This window comes from Eurytemora carolleeae, unplaced genomic scaffold, assembly GCF_000591075.1.
Source record: "Eurytemora carolleeae unplaced genomic scaffold, Eaff_2.0 scaffold715, whole genome shotgun sequence".
NCBI lineage: Eukaryota > Metazoa > Arthropoda > Copepoda > Calanoida > Temoridae > Eurytemora > Eurytemora carolleeae.
The window spans coordinates 92,085-110,265 of record NW_019396723.1 but is presented as its reverse complement, the minus strand read 5'-3'; the positions used below and the strand labels follow the sequence as shown (position 1 = coordinate 110,265).

General features: G+C 31.7%; 1 protein-coding gene across 1 annotated transcript; it reads right to left on the bottom strand.

Annotated features, from left to right (window-relative positions):
• Nucleotides 1-627: 627 nt before the first annotated feature.
• LOC111707816 (uncharacterized) lies at nt 628-17,340 on the bottom strand. Its single transcript, XM_023480976.1, has 17 exons — nt 16,813-17,340; nt 16,274-16,352; nt 15,521-15,713; nt 13,617-15,400; nt 13,394-13,551; nt 12,708-12,833; nt 11,997-12,141; nt 11,174-11,231; nt 9,986-10,116; nt 9,208-9,545; nt 7,983-8,532; nt 7,511-7,585; nt 6,669-6,785; nt 2,883-2,939; nt 1,657-1,723; nt 885-964; nt 628-781 (listed from the first exon to the last, which is right to left on the bottom strand). Exons 1-17 carry the CDS (start codon nt 16,883-16,885, stop codon nt 730-732), a joined length of 4,083 nt encoding a protein of 1,360 aa, XP_023336744.1. The 5' UTR covers nt 16,886-17,340; the 3' UTR covers nt 628-729.
• Between the last annotated feature and the right edge of the window lie 841 nt (nt 17,341-18,181).

Sequence of the window (18,181 nt, the reverse complement as noted above, 5' to 3'; positions counted from 1 at the left end):
AATTATAGAAATAGACTGTAATTAGAAATAATCTAGATTAAATTACATGAAAATTTTTTAAATTTGATCCTTCTTATTAATTTGATTTAAGCTTGATTTAAATATATTTTTTTATCTTTCATGGGACTATTGATATACCAAACTAAAGGTATAACTAAAATCACTGAAAATGCACGAGTCAACACTCAACAGTCAATTTTAAAATAAAGATTTATTAGATCATAAAAAATAAGACTCTCTGGGCCTCTCCATAATTTAGAATTCAGCCTAATGTGATGAAGTGTATTTTTACGAACAAAGTTTTTTTCTTGAGTTTTTTTACCATAATAAATAAATATAACTTTTCAGAATAAAACAACAATAGTTCTACTATTTATTTAGCTCAATGTGTTACACAAAGATCCTTTTAAAAAGAAATTATTTTTGATGAATTGATAAAATAATTTTAACAGAAAACGACATCTAAAAACTATAAGTAGTTGAACCTATTCTAATGTGCGCCGGATCAAATTGATAAGTGGTTCAACGAAGTCTATGTAGTTCAACTACGCCTGGCTATTTAATAAAAATTTATTTTGAAGGTCATAAAACAGTAGTCAATAGAGAAAGTAACTAAGCAATAATCAATCAGATCACATTAAATTTTATTTCTATCAAGATAACAATTAATATCTAACAATTAATTAAATGCAAGGTACTATTTACAATTATAGAGATTTATCTTATAATTCATGCAATATAATAAGTCATAAATAAACAATAGTTAACAAAAATGATGAAACTTTTAAATCTTACTGTACTGTACTGTACTGTACTGTGATGAAATGAGGCGCACAATGCCGTACCGTACCGTATTGAACCGTACCGTACCGTACCGTACCTACAAATCGTCCGGATTTTCTAAATTCTGAATCTTGAGTTCCTCTGCTAGAATTTGTTTCTTCTGAATCTCTTTCCATTTCCCCTGGAATAAATCATTTATCAACAAAATTACGAGGGTTAAATTCTTTCATTAACATTTAAATAAAACGAAAAAGAAACTTTGACCAATATATTTAATTAGTTAATTTAAAGGGACCCTTGCTCAGCTTTATAGTCACCAATATCTGATTGTCATTTCGGGGGTTTAATTCCCCCCCTATTCTTTTTGGTTAAAACCCGTACTTGTTTAAATTTCTGGGATATTTTTAAAGTTTTTAAGTAGTTTTCGAATTTTTCGAGATTGGATGGAATTTAATTTAACAACATCTCGTTTACTTCTATTCCAAAATTTAGCTTGTGCAATTTACAATATATATTTATAAAAAAATACTTATACGCCTATTTATAACGTAAAAAAACACAGAATTGGCAAATAATCATTATTTCTTAAAAAGTAAATTTTCTTTTCCTAAATATATTAAAAATCAAATCTAAACTAATGTTCATGTTCACACTAAAAGTTGTCAAACGTTAATCGTTAATTTGTGTTGAAGTATATTGGATACATAAGATATACAAACATAAAAACATTATTCAATTCAAATCAAATCAAATCAAATCAAATCAAATCAAATCAAATCAAATCAAATCAGAGTTTAATGAATATCCTACCAACCATGCCGAATACTAGAATGAGCAAACTAAATAATAATATTTTACTAAATATATTCTTACCCTAGATTGATCATGTGCATGAAGTATTGCGATATGTCCCTTTAACATCGACTGAGTTTGGAAAAATCTAGAACACAAAATTATATTTACCATTTCAGTCTTTAGAAAGTATAACTCCAGCATATTTTGTAGTCCAAAAGATTAATATATCTTAATCCAGCATTTTTTGTAGTCCCAAAGATTAAAAGGCCTTAATCCAGCAGCTGTTGTAGTCCAAAAGATTAAAAGGACTCAATCCAGCATATTTTGAAGTCTAAAAGATTAAAATGACTTAATGCAGCACATTTTGTAGTCCGAAAGATTAAAAGGACTTAATCCAGCATATTATGTAGTCCGAAAGATTAAAAGGACTTAATCCAGCATCTGGTGTAGTCCGAAAGATTAAAAGGACTTAATCTAGTATCTGTTGTAGTCCGAAAGATTAAAAAGACTTAATCCAGCATATTTTGTAGTCCGAAAGATTAAAAGGACTTAATCCAGCATCTGTTGTAGTCCGAAAGATTAAAAGGACTTAATCCAGTATCTGTTGTAGTCCGAAAGATTAAAAGGACTTTATCCAGTATCTGTTGAAGTCCGAAAGATTAAAAGGACTGTAAATATGATTATAAGTGACCCTCCTTTGATTAGCAATGAAAACCTTTAAGCTTTATCTGCTCAAGAACAAATTAGTTATGTTTTTGTTTATTTTCATTTGTGGTTTCGCTGTAAAAGTTACTTGAACACAAGGTAATAAGGCAAGGAAAGTTAATTGCTGTTGTGTATTCTCTGCGTACATATTAAAACCAGTTCTCTCTGGGCGGTGATTGTAAACAAGAATAGATGCATCAGTGTTCCTCTAAAATCCGAGGAGGATAAAAGCATTTAATTTCGAAAATTTTCATAATTTACGTAATAGTTTTCTATGAACAGCATATTTCATCGATTTTTTATGTGAAAATTGATTCTATGTCCATGTTTACAGCCCAGAGACAGTACACTGCAGTACTGTGTTCACCTCTGAAATAACTATCTTTACAATATAATTCTTTGCTTGAACGTATCTTTCACAGGAACAATGGTAAAATTTAAAGAGAAAAAATCTTTTCAATTTAGAAAAACTACGTTATTATTGATCAGAATAAGTTTTCAATTTCAAGGGTACCGGTGTGAATCGGATAAGCCCTCTTTTAATGAAGGGCAGTGCCTTTAATTTAATATATCTTACATTTTTTTAAACTTTCATTTACCTTTTAGGGTTTTTACAAAAAGGACAGGCTACTTTCGTACTCCGATGGAAGTTCCCCCTGAAAAATATTATCAATTTAATTTGATATTCTAACAGTGGTTACCATTGATGGTTACCATGTTAAGCCCATTTTGTTATACATTTTTGCAAAGAAAAATGTTCTCTGTGTTTCTGTTATTCCTTTTCTGCTCTTCATCTCTCCATTGGCACTTCCAACGTGAAAATTTTCTTCTCAAATTCTTATAATGCGGTTTTTACTTATCAATTTAATAATTACCAAGGGGAGGGCGGGCTAAAAAATCCCTATGCTATTGAATCTTCCCGCTGCGAATCTGTTATATGTTATATATTTTACTTGTCATTTTAAATTGTAAAATTGTTTCCGCAGAAATAAATGATTTGATCTAATTTAAACCAGAAAAAAATGGATTAATTCTTTTGATTATAAAATTCTGTTATGGATTATGTAGAATTCAAAATTCAATATCTTTATTAATAAATTTTTGTACTGTTGCAGTGAACATTAAAACCGATCGGAATTTTTATGGTGTTTATTGCTGATCAAAATTGAAAAATTTTGCCTAAAAAAAGTCGACATTTATTTAATATTGAAAAGCTACCCATTTTAACAAAAATAAAATCCGCAAAACTATGTTATAGGAGAACGATGAAAAAATGGCGACTTTAAACACAACAGTTGAATGCTAAATTTGTTTCAAGAAAAAAAACCTAAAAGTCTACAACAATAACGACAATAAGTCCACATTTTCTTGTTTACGAGAATATAAAATTTGTTTAAAGAAGACATTTCGAAAAATGCTTCGACTCAGAATTGCTTCTGGAAAAGTTGGCAGCTTAAGCTTTCCTCCCCTCGAACATCCTTGAAATTATCTCTGGATTATACGGTAGACCGAAATTATACAAATAAAAACTTTCAAAAATATAAAGTATTTTAGTCGTTTAAATATTCCCATCTTTCCTAATTATCCTATAAAAGAACTTCACATTTAACTTCATTTTGAGTTTTAAAAAGCTAATATAAATTTACAGCTAAAATGTTCACATACTTTTTTTTTATCCTACAGAGCTAACATACTTTTTACAAAGCTAACGTACTTTTTCCAAAGCTAACATACTTTTTCCAAAGCGAACGCACTTTTTTCCAAAGCTAACATACTTTTTCCAAAGCTAACATACTTTTTACAAAGCTAACATACTTTTTACAAAGCTAACGCACTTTTTACAAAGCTAACATACTTTTTACAAAGCTAACATGCTTTTTACAAAACTAACATGCTTTTTACAAAGCTGAAGTACTTTTAACAAAGCTAACAAGCTTTTTAAAAATCTAACATGCTTTTTAAAAAGCTAACATGCTTTTTACAAAGCTACTAAGTTAACATGCTTTTTACAAAACTAACATGGTTTTTACAAAGCTAACATGCTTTTTACAGCTAACATACTTTTTACAAAGCTAAGATGCTTTTTACAAAGCTAAGATGCTTTTTACAAACCTAACATGCTTTTTACAAAGCTAACATGCTTTTTACAAAGCATGTTAAACCTAACCTAACCTAACATGCTTTTTACAAAGGTAACATACTTTTTACAAAGCTAACATGCTTTTTCCAAAGCTAACATACTTTTTCCAAAGCTAACATACTTTTTACAAAGCTAACATGCTTTTTACAAAGCTAACATGCTTTTTACAAAACTAACATTCTTTTACAAAGCTAACATGCTTTTTACAAAGCTAACATGCTTTTTACAAAACTAACATGCTTTTACAAAGCTAGCATACTTTTAACAAAGCAAACTTGCTTTTTACAAAACTAACATACTTTTTACAAAGCTAACATGCTTTTTACAAAGCTAACATGCTTTTTACAAAACTAACAAGCTTTTTACAAAGCTAACAAGCTTTTTAAAAAGCTAACATGCTTTTTACAAAGCTAACATACTTTTTACAAAGCTGACATGCTTTTTACAAAGCTAACATAGTTTTTACAAAGCTAATATGCTTTTTAAAAAACTAACATGCTTTTACAAAGCTAGCATACTTTTTACAAAGCTAACATGCTTTTTTACAAAACTAACAAGCTTTTTACAAAGCCAACAAGCTTTTTACAGAACTAACATACTTTTTACAAAGCTGACATGCTTTTTACAAAGCTAACATGCTTTTTTACAAAACTAACAAGCTTTTTACAAAGCCAACAAGCTTTTTACAAAGCTAACATGCTTTTTACAAAGCTAACATACTTTTTACAATGCTGACATGCTTTTTACAAAGTTAACATACTTTTTACAAAGCTAACATGCTTTTTACAAAGCTAACATGCTTTTTACAAAGCTAATATGCTTTTTACAAAGCTAACATACTTTTTACAAAGCAAACATGCTTTTTACAAAGCTAACATGCTTTTTACAAAACTAACAAGCTTTTTACAAAGCTAACATGCTTTTTACAAAGCTAACATGCTTTTTACAAAGCTAACATACTTTTTACAAAGCTGACATGCTTTTAACAAAGCTAACATACTTTTTACAAAGCTAATATGCTTTTTACAAAGCTAACATGCTTTTTACAAAGCTAACATGCTTTTTACAAAGCTAACATGCTTTTTACAAAGCTAACATGCTTTTTACAAAGTTAACATACTTTTTACAAAGCTAACATGCTTTTTACAAAGCTAACATACTTTTTACAAAACTTACATTCTTTTTACAAAGCTAACATGCTTTTTACAAAGCTAACAAGCTTTTTACAAAGCTAAATAATACTTTTTACAAAGCTAACGTACTTTTCTACAAGGCTAACATACTTTTTCAGAGCTAAAATACTTTTTACAAAGCTAACGTACTTTTCTACAAAGCTAACATACTTTTCTACAAAGCTAAAATACTTTTTACAAAGCTAACATATTTTTTTACAAAGCTAACATACTTTTTTCCAAAGCTAAAATACTTTTCTACAAAGCTAACATACTTTTTTCCAAAGCTAACATACTTTTTTCCAAAGCTAACATACTTTTTCCAAAGCTAACATACTTTTTTCCAAAGCTAACATACTTTTCTACAAAGATAACATACTTTTTTCCAAAGCTAACATACTTTTTTCCAAAGCTAACATACTTTTTACAAAACTAACATACTTTTTACAAAGCTAACATACTTTTTTAACTAACATGCTTTTACAAGCTAACATACTTTTACAAAGCTAACATACTTTTACAAAGCTAACATACTTTTACAAAGCTAACATGCTTTTACAAGCTAACATACTTTTACAAAGCTAACATACTTTTACAAAGCTAACATACTTTTTACAAAACTAACATACTTTTTACAAAGCTAACGTACTTTTTTAACTAACATGCTTTTTTAACTAACATGCTTTTACAAGCTAACATGCTTTTACAAGCTAACATGCTTTTTACAAAGCTATCATACTTTTACAAAGCTAACATACTTTTCTACAAAGCTAACATACTTTTACAAAGCTAACATACTTTTTACAAAACTAACTTAATACACAAAGCAATCATGCATTTTACAGTATACATACAAAGCTCACATACATCTTCATGACAAAAATGCTAAATTACAATAAATAAAAAATTACAAAATTAACATTTATTCTCCAAACATACAAAGCTAGCAGTAATTTTCCAACCCTACAAAGCTAACAAAACTTTTTAGACTAATTTTTTCAAAATTATGTACAGTTATCATATAGTCTCAATCTTATATACAATAAAGCACTTTTCAATATTAAAACTCTGACCTGCATTTTTTAAGATGTTCTTCCAGATTTATCTCTTTATAGTTTGGTCTGCAACATTTCAAACACATTTCCTTTTCTTCGAATAGATCATCCTCCATCCTGATAAATTTATCCATCCTAAATATTCTTAGATAGTTCATCCATCCTAAATATTCTTAGATACTCATCCATCCTAAAAAGTCTTAGAAAGTTCATCCATCCTAAATATTCTTCGATAGTTCATCCATCCTAAATATTCTTAGATAGTTCATCCATCCTAAATATTCTTAGATAGTTCATCCATCCTAAATATTCTTAGATAGTTCATCCATCCTAAACATTCTTAGATAGTTCATCTCTCCTAAATATTCTTAGATAATTCATCCATCCTAAATATTCTTAGATAGTACATTCATCCTAAATATTCTTAGATAGTTTATCCATCCTCAATATATTATTAGATAGTGCATACATCCTAAATATTCTTAGATAACTCATCCATCCTAAAAAGTCTTAGAAAGTTCATCCATCCTAAATATTCTTCGATAGTTCATCCATCCTACATATTCTTAAATAGTTCATCCATTCCAAATATTCTTAATACATCCATCCTAAATATTCTTAGATAGTTCATCCATCCTGAATATTCTTAGTTGACATTTTATTCTCTTTTTTTTCTCATTAATTACATTTTTAAAAAGTTGACTCTTTCAGGAGGTAAAGGCATTGACGGAAAATAACGGAAATATAAAAAGTTCGTTAACGGGTTGTCTTATCTTCCATTAAAACCTGTCAGAGAGTATTCGGATGATGTGATAAAAAGCAAACCATGAGGAAAAATGTAATTTGTGCATTGTACATACCTTGGGTTTCTGTTTCTTGATGGCTGATAAGTTAGATATATTTCTCCTGCACAAACTTTCAGATGGTGGGCATACCTACAAACAATTATTAACAGATAGGAATGCAGCTTTTCTAAAAGGGTTAAAAAGCTCTTCCTTTATATTTGGTTCAAATCTTCCAAATATTTGGCTACATGCCAAATTTGTGTTCTAATTTCAAAAATAAAATAAAATTGGACCACTGAAGACCTTTAATGACCTCGACAAATAGAAAACGTTTTGTTTGATATGCATAAAACCTTAGTTGTAACATTTTCTATTTGTCGAGGTCAATATAGGTCATTAAATTATAGGTCAATAGTGATCCGATATTAGTTTATTTTGAGGAAAAATGAAGGCCGGGACCCTCCCCGCCCCCTCGTCAAAAAGGCATCTCCACCATCCCTTTTATTCAAAAGTTTCCAGTCAAGCGTATTCATTTATAAGATATTACCGAGCATTAGTCTTGAACTGTTTAGAGCATGAAGAGCAAGAGAAGGTTTCTTTCTCCTCCTCATTCTCCTCAAGAACCTTGATAGAAGGAGGAGGAATATCCAGGTGAGTAGGAGTATCAACAGATTGATTGATTGCTGGAGTGGTCGGGATGAGAGCCCGAGCTTGAGTAAGTCTAGGAGGAGTCCTAAAACTCTGGGCAAGTTTTTCAGATGACTTGGCCAATACAGCCTCAGTAAAATCTCCCTCAGAAGATTCTAGAATTTTTGAAGATTTAGAGATTTTTTCATCCTGGTTATTCACTGCACCAGATTTTGGTTCTTGATCAGTTATGGCATCCCCAGTTAGCACCTCATTTTCAGAGACATCTTCATCCATAATCTCGATCGAAACTCCATCTTTACTCATAGCCTCCTTGTCAACAGCGCCATCTTTATCCATAGCATCATTTGGAGCATCTCCATTTTTATCCGTAGCCTCATTTGAAGCAGCTCTATTTGCATCGGAAGCCTCCTTTGGAGAAGCTTCATCAGATTCTTTGGGAGATTCAACTAAAAAAGATAATGTGATTGTGTATGTTTTCCTGAAAACTGTGTAGCGTCATAAATATCTGTACCCCTTTGGGTAGATTTAAATTTCGGTGTTAATGATACTCCAAACCTCACAGAGTAAAAATGTAGGCGTTAGTTCCACATTTTTTGAAAATATATTTTAGTCTTTTTCAGTTCTTGAAATTTGTTTCTGTCATGAAGATTCAAAACAAATTATGGATAGATTGTGAGCAAGCATGCATGGATAGATTGTAGCATGCATAATTTTTACAGATTATTTTAATGAAGCATAAAAATGTTATACATGATTTCCTCTGGATAAAAAAATCTGAAAGAATAATATTGTTTAGTAAAGCTTAAAATCATCTAAGATGTTAAAAATATTTGGCCCCATCAGTTGTAAATTCGCCGATTTTTTACAGAACAATACTGAAACATCTCAAAATTCACAAGAATGAATTAATGCAACTTGTTGGTTTTATTAAATGGGAAACTGTAATTAAAAAAAGTAATTGAACTTGAATTTATACCATGAACCTACAATGTGAGAGGGATTGTTTGAGAGTAGAGGTCGCAACAAGCGGGCGCGTTGAAGTCACATTTTAATTTTTTTATCCAAAACAATAATTTCTGCATTATAAATGAAGAATTTTTTTTTTAGATTAATGTTTTTACCTCGTTCTAAGAATGAAAATAGTTCAAAACCATCGTCCTCAACATTTGATTCAGCAGTATCAGCATCCTTCTCCGCAATCTCATCTTCATCGAAAATAGATGGATGATAGTTCAACTTAGCGGGAGCATTAATAGGTTTAATAGTGGTATCATTCGACTCCGGTCTTAGATTTGGACTGCTGGAGTTGGAGTTTATATTCTCCTTGTCCTGCTCCGAGCTCACAACCCGTCCTTCCTCTTCCAGGACAGGAAAGAGATCGTTGTCCGACGGTTCGCCGATGTCGTCATGAACTCTTCGTATATGACGCAGAAGATTTGTTTTTGAACCACTTATTAGCCTGAAAACAGAAAGTATGTAAGTACTCGTAAACCTTGGAAAATGAGGAAAGGAATACAAATCGGGGGCTAAATGTATTTCCATTTAATATGCAAGGCAAAAAAAGAACAAAAAAATATTTTTTATATTAGACACTAGAAAAATTAGAAAGATGAAAATGTCTACATAACGATTTTTCTTTTCTAACACAACACAGCAGGGGTAAATATTTATAAAAAATACCTCTTTCGTGTCCAATAAATTATTTTAATATAAATAATAAACATTTACTTCCCTCCCAAAAAAATGAAATACAGCATAAAATCGAGATTTTTTTCATTTTAAAATCAAATTTTCCCCATTTACCAAATATCTCCCACAAAATGTTAATCAAACACTAAAATACGAGTGATTTTCCATTTTTAAGGGTTAAAATGAAGAAAGATGACCAACAATTCCAACCTGCAGTGTGGGCACTTGATAGAGAGATTTGGATGCTCCTCGGCGAGATGATCAGTGAGCAAAGATCTTGTTCTAAACTTTAGACTGGTTGGGCAATCTATACAGGTAAACCGGGGAATACAAACATGCTCCTGCAGTACAGTAAAATAAAAACATCTACAATGAAAACCAGAAAACTCTGATATAGGAAGACGACTTTCGCAACTTTAAATACCAACTGTGTCGGTGCAGTGTAAATGCTCCTGCAGTACAGTACAATAAAACAGCTTCAATGAAAACCTGAAAACTCTGAAATAGGAAGACAACTTTTATAACTTTAAATAGTCCAATAAACATTGGACACAGCAATAGCGTAAAGTAAACAAACAAACTTATAAAAGCAGTGTATAGTAAAACTATTTGCTTTGTAACAACATCAAATACAGTAAAGTATTGGTATGAAGACTTCATCGTTTTTCAGAGTTTTCTGGTTATCACTGTAATCAGTAATCACTGTGAACAGAAGAAGACACGGTCACCAAATATGCGTCATTATTTGTTACTTCTAAGCTCCTCTAGTTTTGATTTTTTTTTTGGCACAAGTTATAAAATGCAAATATATAAATATTAGGTTATTTGCTAGTTTAAAATATTTTTGTTATTATCAATAGATCTTCAATAAGAGGAGGTACGATAATATAAACTATTTCAATATTTCAATATATATTTGGCTTGCTTGTTTTCAAACCTGAACCCAGCTAAGGTTTAATGCTGGTCAGAATTACAAAATTGTGCCTTTAAGTTTTTTTTAAGAAATCTATTAAAGAAATCGTAAAAATCTGCGAAATTCTTTTTTATGTTGGTTAATAATAGCCATTTGGAATAAAACTCCTCTAATCCTCACACATCTCTCCGGACTCCAAGTCCGGCAGATACGGGAGGAACACAGAGCATCTCAAAAGCCTATTGTTAACTATTAAATAATTGTTATTGTTTTAATTGCTGATTAACGGTTTCAGAAAAATAGAGATGTGAATGCATTAAAAAAAACATACATCTGTTTTTCGAGAGAAAAATTTACTGTTCAAATCTGATGTGCTTTAACTAAAAACTGGACAATGTTTTCTATAATTGAATTTGGTAGAAACACAGAATTCTAAACTTCGCAATAAACCAGAAAAATGTTTTCTTTTTCAATGTTTTATTTTCCTTTATGAGAGCCAATGTTTGATAATACCCCGTACACCAAGTACACCTATACCTCTTCCTGAAATAGATTTAATTGTATTACAAATTAATTTTCTTTATTTTTGCGGGTAAAACGAAGTAAATATGTGGCGGCTAACTTGTTAAATGAATATTGATAATTTAACAGTATATCTGTGGCCGAATTTAAAGAATTTGAGCCGCGGCTCAAATATGGTTGGTTCCAATTGTATTTTATTATGTTAATTAATGTTCCAAAATTTAAGCCGGCGCTCAATTGAAACCGGTTTTTGGCGGACATAAGACGCGGCTCAAAATCATTAAATTTGGACTCAGAAATTATGTAATTACCAATTCTATCCAATACAAAATATATATTTGTATTTTAAAGTAATCCTATTAAAACTCTTAATATCAAAACTTTTAAATCAATCAATCTCCTTTAATTTGTTAATTTATTCCAATACCTATTCTATCCAATACAAAATATATATTTGTATTTTAAAGTAATAAAAGTCCTAATATTCAAACTTTTAAATCAATTAATCTCCTTTAATTTTTCGATTTATTCCTATATTCCTATCCAATACAGAATTATCTAAAAAACAAAAACAATCTTTTCAACAGATTTCCAAAAGCCATTAGATTAGTCACATATTTTATTCTTTCAAATTTCGTTTTTTTCAGATTGGAGAAAAAAAATCATAATCTTAAAAAAAAGTCCAATTTTAAAATGATCCTAAACATTTGCTTGACATTTTTTTTTTAAATTTAAATATTATTTTTAAATTTTTAATTCATTTATTTATTTATCTTTCTATTTTACCCTACGGTTGCATTAATGCCCGGGGAAGGATCATCAACAGCCTCTACCGAGGTCAAACCATCGCTGGAGGTCAGGGTCGTATTGTTCTCTACGGGGTCATTTTGGTCGATGTCCTCGGCAGCCTCATGATCTTGTTTTTTCACGCCTATAGTTCAGGAGTTCAACAAACGAATATTTAGTCTTCTATCTGTAAATTGGTTTATTAAAACTGTATTTTGAGAAAAAAGAAAAAAATATAAGTAATTACACTTTTTCATTAAAGTTTATTGCCTTACTCGACATGTTTTCCCCGACATGTGTTGGCAAATTTCAGGGTTTTAAAAATATATTATTTTTGAGAGACAAAAAATACTAGGAAATTATAACTTTCATTTTCATTTTTTTAGCAATAGCTATAAAATCAACTTACCTAATAATGAGCTAGAACTATATATTTGTAGAAATTGTTCCAGTCTTTTAAACAAATTCTTTGGATAAAAAGTATCAAAGAGAAGTAAAAAAGATTTAAGCCCAAACTTTCTTTCTCCAAAAGGTTTAGTATATAATGAAAATAAAATGTCTAATGTTCTTCCAAGGTATAATTTGCGCAACCCCTCCATACAAAGACGGGCATTGCCATCTTTGCATGGAGAAGGGTTACTTGAAATTACGATTACAGTCTCTTTAATCCCAAAAGTGTAAATGTGTTTAATTTACGACAGTTGAACTCTCCTGTAGCGCCACGGAAGAAAAGAGAGTTAATGATTGTTTTGTGAAGAGAGCTTGCCATCCGGACTTCCGGTTGGAAGGGAGTTCCTACAGATACTCCTGAGGCGTCAGAATCGAACCGCCATTTTCCTAAAATAAATCATAATAGTCAATTATAATTTTCCTTTTTGAACAAAGAACTTTGACTTAAATGCAAGATGTTATGAAAAATTGAATAGAAAATTCTTTTCTGAAATATTTTTTCCCAGAAAGATAAATTTTAAACCTTATAAAAATCTTACATCTTAGATAATTGGGGGGGGGGGGGGGGGGGGATAGAAATACAGGACTTTGACTCAAAACTAAAATATGATAAAGAAAATGAACTGAGAGATATTTTCAAATTTTCATTACCGTGTTTATCTTATCAAAAACATATTTATTTATGGTTAAACAACTAGATTAAAAAGAGATATAGAGATATTTGTTCAGTAAGATTTTTATAAGATTTTCTTGAAAAATCATTCCCCTCCCTCCCCCACAGAAATTGTTTAATTGAAATAAAGAACGATAAAAGCACCAAATATCACACTATTATTATAATTATAATTAGAATACTCGACACAGGACCAAATAAACTTAAACACATCGTTTTTGCTTTAATTCAAAAAAGTTGTTAAAAAGTTTAATTCTAAATTCTGTATGAATACCTTCATCAGGTTTGGTGAGTGTCTGGCCGGTGTTGATGAAAGACCTTTTTTTGTTGGAATAAGTTTTTAAACTGCGAAAAGACGTTATGCTCAAAGAAACTTGTTTAGTCCCTTTTTTTCCTTTACGTGTTTTTGGTTTTCTAGTTTTCTTCAGTTTCCTAAAAGAAAATATTGTTTAAAGCTGGTTTTTTCTTGTCTTGCATTTATTTTAATGAGCAATGACCTGCTAGTTGATAGGTTGTTGTTGTCTTCGTTTGTTGGTTTTATCCCATTTTCTGAATCTTTATTTTGAACAGTTGACACCCGACAAATTTTAGACAAGAAGTTTTTTGTTGGGTCAATTGATTGATTACCGGTGCTGAATGATGGTGCAGACAGTATTTGTTGAGTGGAGCCCTGGTTTTGTCCTGTAGGATGAGACGGAGACTGAAACACTTGAAGTGTTCCCTTAGCGTTAGACTGATTAAGAACTAAGAATTGAGAATTTTGTTTGGATTGCAGGTGAGACGTTACTGCATATAGAGCTTGTTGGCTTGGTTGCAAATTTGTAATATGTGAAGCAAGTCCTTCGCCGTTTGGAATTCTCAGGGCAGCAGTGCTCAAGGACTGTTGTGAAGTAGTGAAAGTAGGGAAAGATGTACAACTGGAAGGGATATTTATGACATTAGAAGAAGGGCAAATGTTGCCACTATTTGGATGTCTTAGGAAATCCTGTGGAACAGAGTGCTGAGGTAATTGAATGTTTTGACGAGAAAAAGCTTGGACTTTGTCCCTATATGATGCTGTTGTAGAAAAGATGCTTGTGGAACTAACTGTTGGCCTTGGAGGAAACTGCCATTGGTTTGGAGCTGGTGCTATTTGTCGGATTGTTAAATTCTGGCTAGAACCTGAAGGTTTAGGGAATAGTTTTGGTCCTGTGACCTGAACAGTAGGAAGGAAAGGCTCTCCCATTCTGGCAGGGGGATTTCCTAATCTGATAGAAGGAATTCCCATTCGGCCAGAGGGGTTTCCCATCCTAGCAGGGGGTACTCCAATTTTAACAGACGAATTTCCCATTCTCAATGGTGGCATTCCTATTCTTGGAGGTGAACTTGCCATTCTAGCAGGGGAAGTTTCCATTCTGGCAGGTGGAATTTCCATTCTAGCAGGGGGAATTACCATTCTGGCAGGTGGAATTTCCATTCTAGCAGGAGGTATTTCCATTCTAGCAGGAGGTATTTTCATTCTAGCAGGAGGTATTTCCATTCTAGCAGGGGGATTTTGCATTATGTTTTGCATGTCTGTCTGAAGATATGCCATGGGCCGAACACTTACAAAACCTAGAGACCCAGACCGTGCCATTGGCATAATCTTTCTATATCTTACATTGGCTGCAACGGACGTCTGGATAGAATTTGATTGAGGTGGCATCAAAACAGTAACTGGGCGGGGTTTAGTAAAAATTTCAACCTCTGGTGTTAGGTTTCCCATTCTTATCTGTGGAGTTTGGGAAGACACTGGTAGAATGCTTACTTGATCTTTAGAAGCCAACTGCTTATTATGATGGATTGCACCCTGACCCAATGATGGGTTGACAATAAACATTTCACTAGTGAATCTGTGGCGTCCCATTTCTTGCAAAGGTCTACTATTACCATCTTGTGGAATGAAGATGGAAGGCCTAATAACTAATTGCTTAGGTGCAAGGGGCCTTATCTTAAGACCCATTTGTCCTGAAGTAGGTAAGGGGTTCAGATTTGAGCAAGAACTATGTTCAGAAACTGCTAGTGACACATTTCTCATCGAACTAACAGTCTGGGAGGATGTTTTTACAGAAGGATTAGCAGTTGTTTGGTTTGCGGTCAAAAGAGAATTGAGCATGGGATTAGTTCCTGATGAAAGATCAATTCGCCGTGGACTAATAAACAGCATGGGAGGCTTGGTGGGTTTAGTTGTCGGTTTTGGGACTTGGTCTGCAGGTTTGCATGTTAGGTTAAGAGGACTAGTTGGAGAACCAATGTCTTCGATCTGAACAAATTCAGACTTAAGCTTTCAAGTTTTAAGGAGGGTTTAACATTTTTTCTTAAAAATTACCAAATAAATTACACTTGTTTTTTAACTAATCTGATGAAAGTTAAGCATGTATTCCTGAATTGAGGGATTGGTAAGAAAATCTTCGACTAGTTTAACAGCATGTTCCTTGGCATCATTAGATTTCTGCAAGTTAATCTTGCGTACTTCTTCTTTTTTTCCATTATTCGTTTTTTCGTTTTCATGTTCCGCATTTTTTAGAATCTCATTATGATTAGCATTCACTTCAGTGTCATCAACCGTTCTCTCACTAAGGATAGATCAAGACTTTCAAATTTTTGCAATAAATGAATGAATGAATGAATGAATGAATGATTGAATGATGGAACAAAAAAAACAGAAAAAGAACCAGGGGTTAATTCAAGGGCAGACATTTTAATTCCCAATAAGATCAAGAAACATTTTTTTGCCTCTGTAAATATAAATTTTAAATAATCTTTTTACTCAAAACAATATTTTCAGAAAGATTTTCATAAATATTTTTACAAGGGCCGGGAGAAGCATTTGACTCTTGAAAAAAAAAACGAAAATAGGGGATCAAAGTTTGTAAAAGATGACAATTTTTTAAATAGTTTTGACAGTTTTACATAAGTAAAGAAATTGAGTCTTCACCACAAACTCAAAGTTTATAATTCTTATATCTTTGCAACTTTATGATGAAAACCTTTGATATTTCAAAATTAAATTATTTGATTTAGCAGAAATTATAGTTTGAAATAAATAAGGTCAACGACATTGAGTTACATAGATAGAAATAGTTATTAGAAAATCAGAGTTCATAAACGATCTACAAAGTAATCAAGATCCGACCTGCTCTTTTCTGTATGAACGGCATTATTCTTTGCAGAGAACTTTTTATGTGAATACTGATGTGAATCACCAAACAATTCTAAAATAAAACAATTCAAATTTAAGTTTACATTAGTGTATCTCTCCTAAAAAACAGGGGTATATATTTTCTAGAATTTCCCCCTCTCAATAACAGGTGTATACATTTTCTTATTGATACTCAATATTTTTCCATAATACTTTTTACTCCCAATTTTAGCATTTTCAGCAGAAAGGGGGAATGGGGGGTACTTAAATAACACACTTAAAATAGATGAGATTTATCGATATTCAGGAACTGTACACTGACATCTGAATACTGAACAGGGGCATAAATACTAAAAAATATTAAGAATTCTATTCGCTGAATTGTGGGGAAAATAATTGATATTTTTGGTAAAAAGTATCAAAAGTATATCAATAAGTATCGAAAAGCATATCATAAAAGTATAAATAAGTACAAATAGAATGAAAAACTTGTCTGTAGATAATATTTTTCAGTCAAGTTTATACCCTTGTACCTGAAATAGTCTGCCTTGCTGCTTTTGGGGACATAGTTGTCGGTACAGTTGAAGATTTTCGTCTTTTCGGCATTTTCGGACACTGCAGCTCTGAGCATTTCCAAGGAAACTAAAAAACAGAAAAAAATTCAGATATATTAGGATTATTTTCTGGTCTTAAATATTTTTTAGTGAAAATCTGGGGCGTATACATTGGATCGAGATCGACAATCTGGGGCGTATACATTGGATCGAGATCGACAATCTGGGGCGTATACATTCGATCGAGATCGACAATCTGGGGCGTATACATTGGATCGAGATCGACAATCACAAATTGATCTGAAAATTGTCCGCGCAGGTGAAAATTTGTGAAATAATACAAAATGACCCAATTCTAAGCCTTCGACACTCAACAGTCGATGGTAATATCCTGAAGAACGATATTTCTAGGCCGAGCGCTGCAGCGGTCAATTGACTCGATTGATCGCGCTTGCAGTGAAACAATAATAAAATATATTAATTTATATCAGACTTATCATTTGTTTAAACAGGGGCGGATACAGGATTTAAGTGAGGGGGGGGGGGGGAAGTTTTTTTAGGAACCAAAAAATTCATAATTAGGAACAAAAATTCGCGCCGCATGCGAAATTTTTTTGACTTGAAAGACTCAAAAAGAGTCAACATTAATGACTGAAGACTAAAAAACTAGATTTTTAACTTTTCACACATTATAGTTTATTAAGACAGATATTTTTCCTGTTTTGCACTAGGTTTCTTTCCCTTAAGCATGCTATTACGAAGCTATTCAGTAATTGGAAAAAAAAATTCCAAATTCAGGGGGGCCGAATGTCCCCCTGCCCCCCCTGTGTAGACATACTTCCGGGCGTCGAAAATGTGAAGAACACAAAATCGCATTTCCTAAATAGTCGACAAAAAGTCTCAAGATAATGCAATGCTGACATTAACGCTCAAGTACTGTACCGGAGTGAATGAACATTGAACATTCAAAAAAGTGTATTTTAAATACTGAACTAAAGAGCATACATATTAATTCAATGCAGTTTATATAACCAATTAATATATAACACATTAAAATTAAATAATTCGCATTAAATTTATTTTTTAAACATAATTATAAAACCACTTCTGTTTCGTTAATAATTAGTAAGAGTTTAAAATAGAGAATAAGTGTAGCAAGGCAAATTGTTGTGAGCGAAGTTTAACTGTGTTTAGACTGTAGAAACTAGCACAGCCTAGCGGTGATATTTTCAACTAGAACAGACATGAATGTTAGGACAGGGGTGAATACAACATTTAAATTTAAATATTCTAAATTTCTAAATTAAGGAGAAAAATATTTAATTTCAAAATTGGTTTCTGAATTCTA

Bases quoted from the DNA above. Each gene is read 5' to 3' on its own strand.
- LOC111707816 (XM_023480976.1), bottom strand. From the start codon at position 16,885: ATGCCGAAAAGACGAAAATCTTCAACTGTACCGACAACTATGTCCCCA. The intron at 13,552-13,616 runs GTCATTGCTCAT...ATTTTCTTTTAG, and splicing joins AACAACCTATCAACTAGCAG to GAAACTGAAGAAAACTAGAA. The intron at 12,142-12,707 runs GAGAGTTCAACT...CCTGAACTATAG, and splicing joins TTTCTTCCGTGGCGCTACAG to GCGTGAAAAAACAAGATCAT.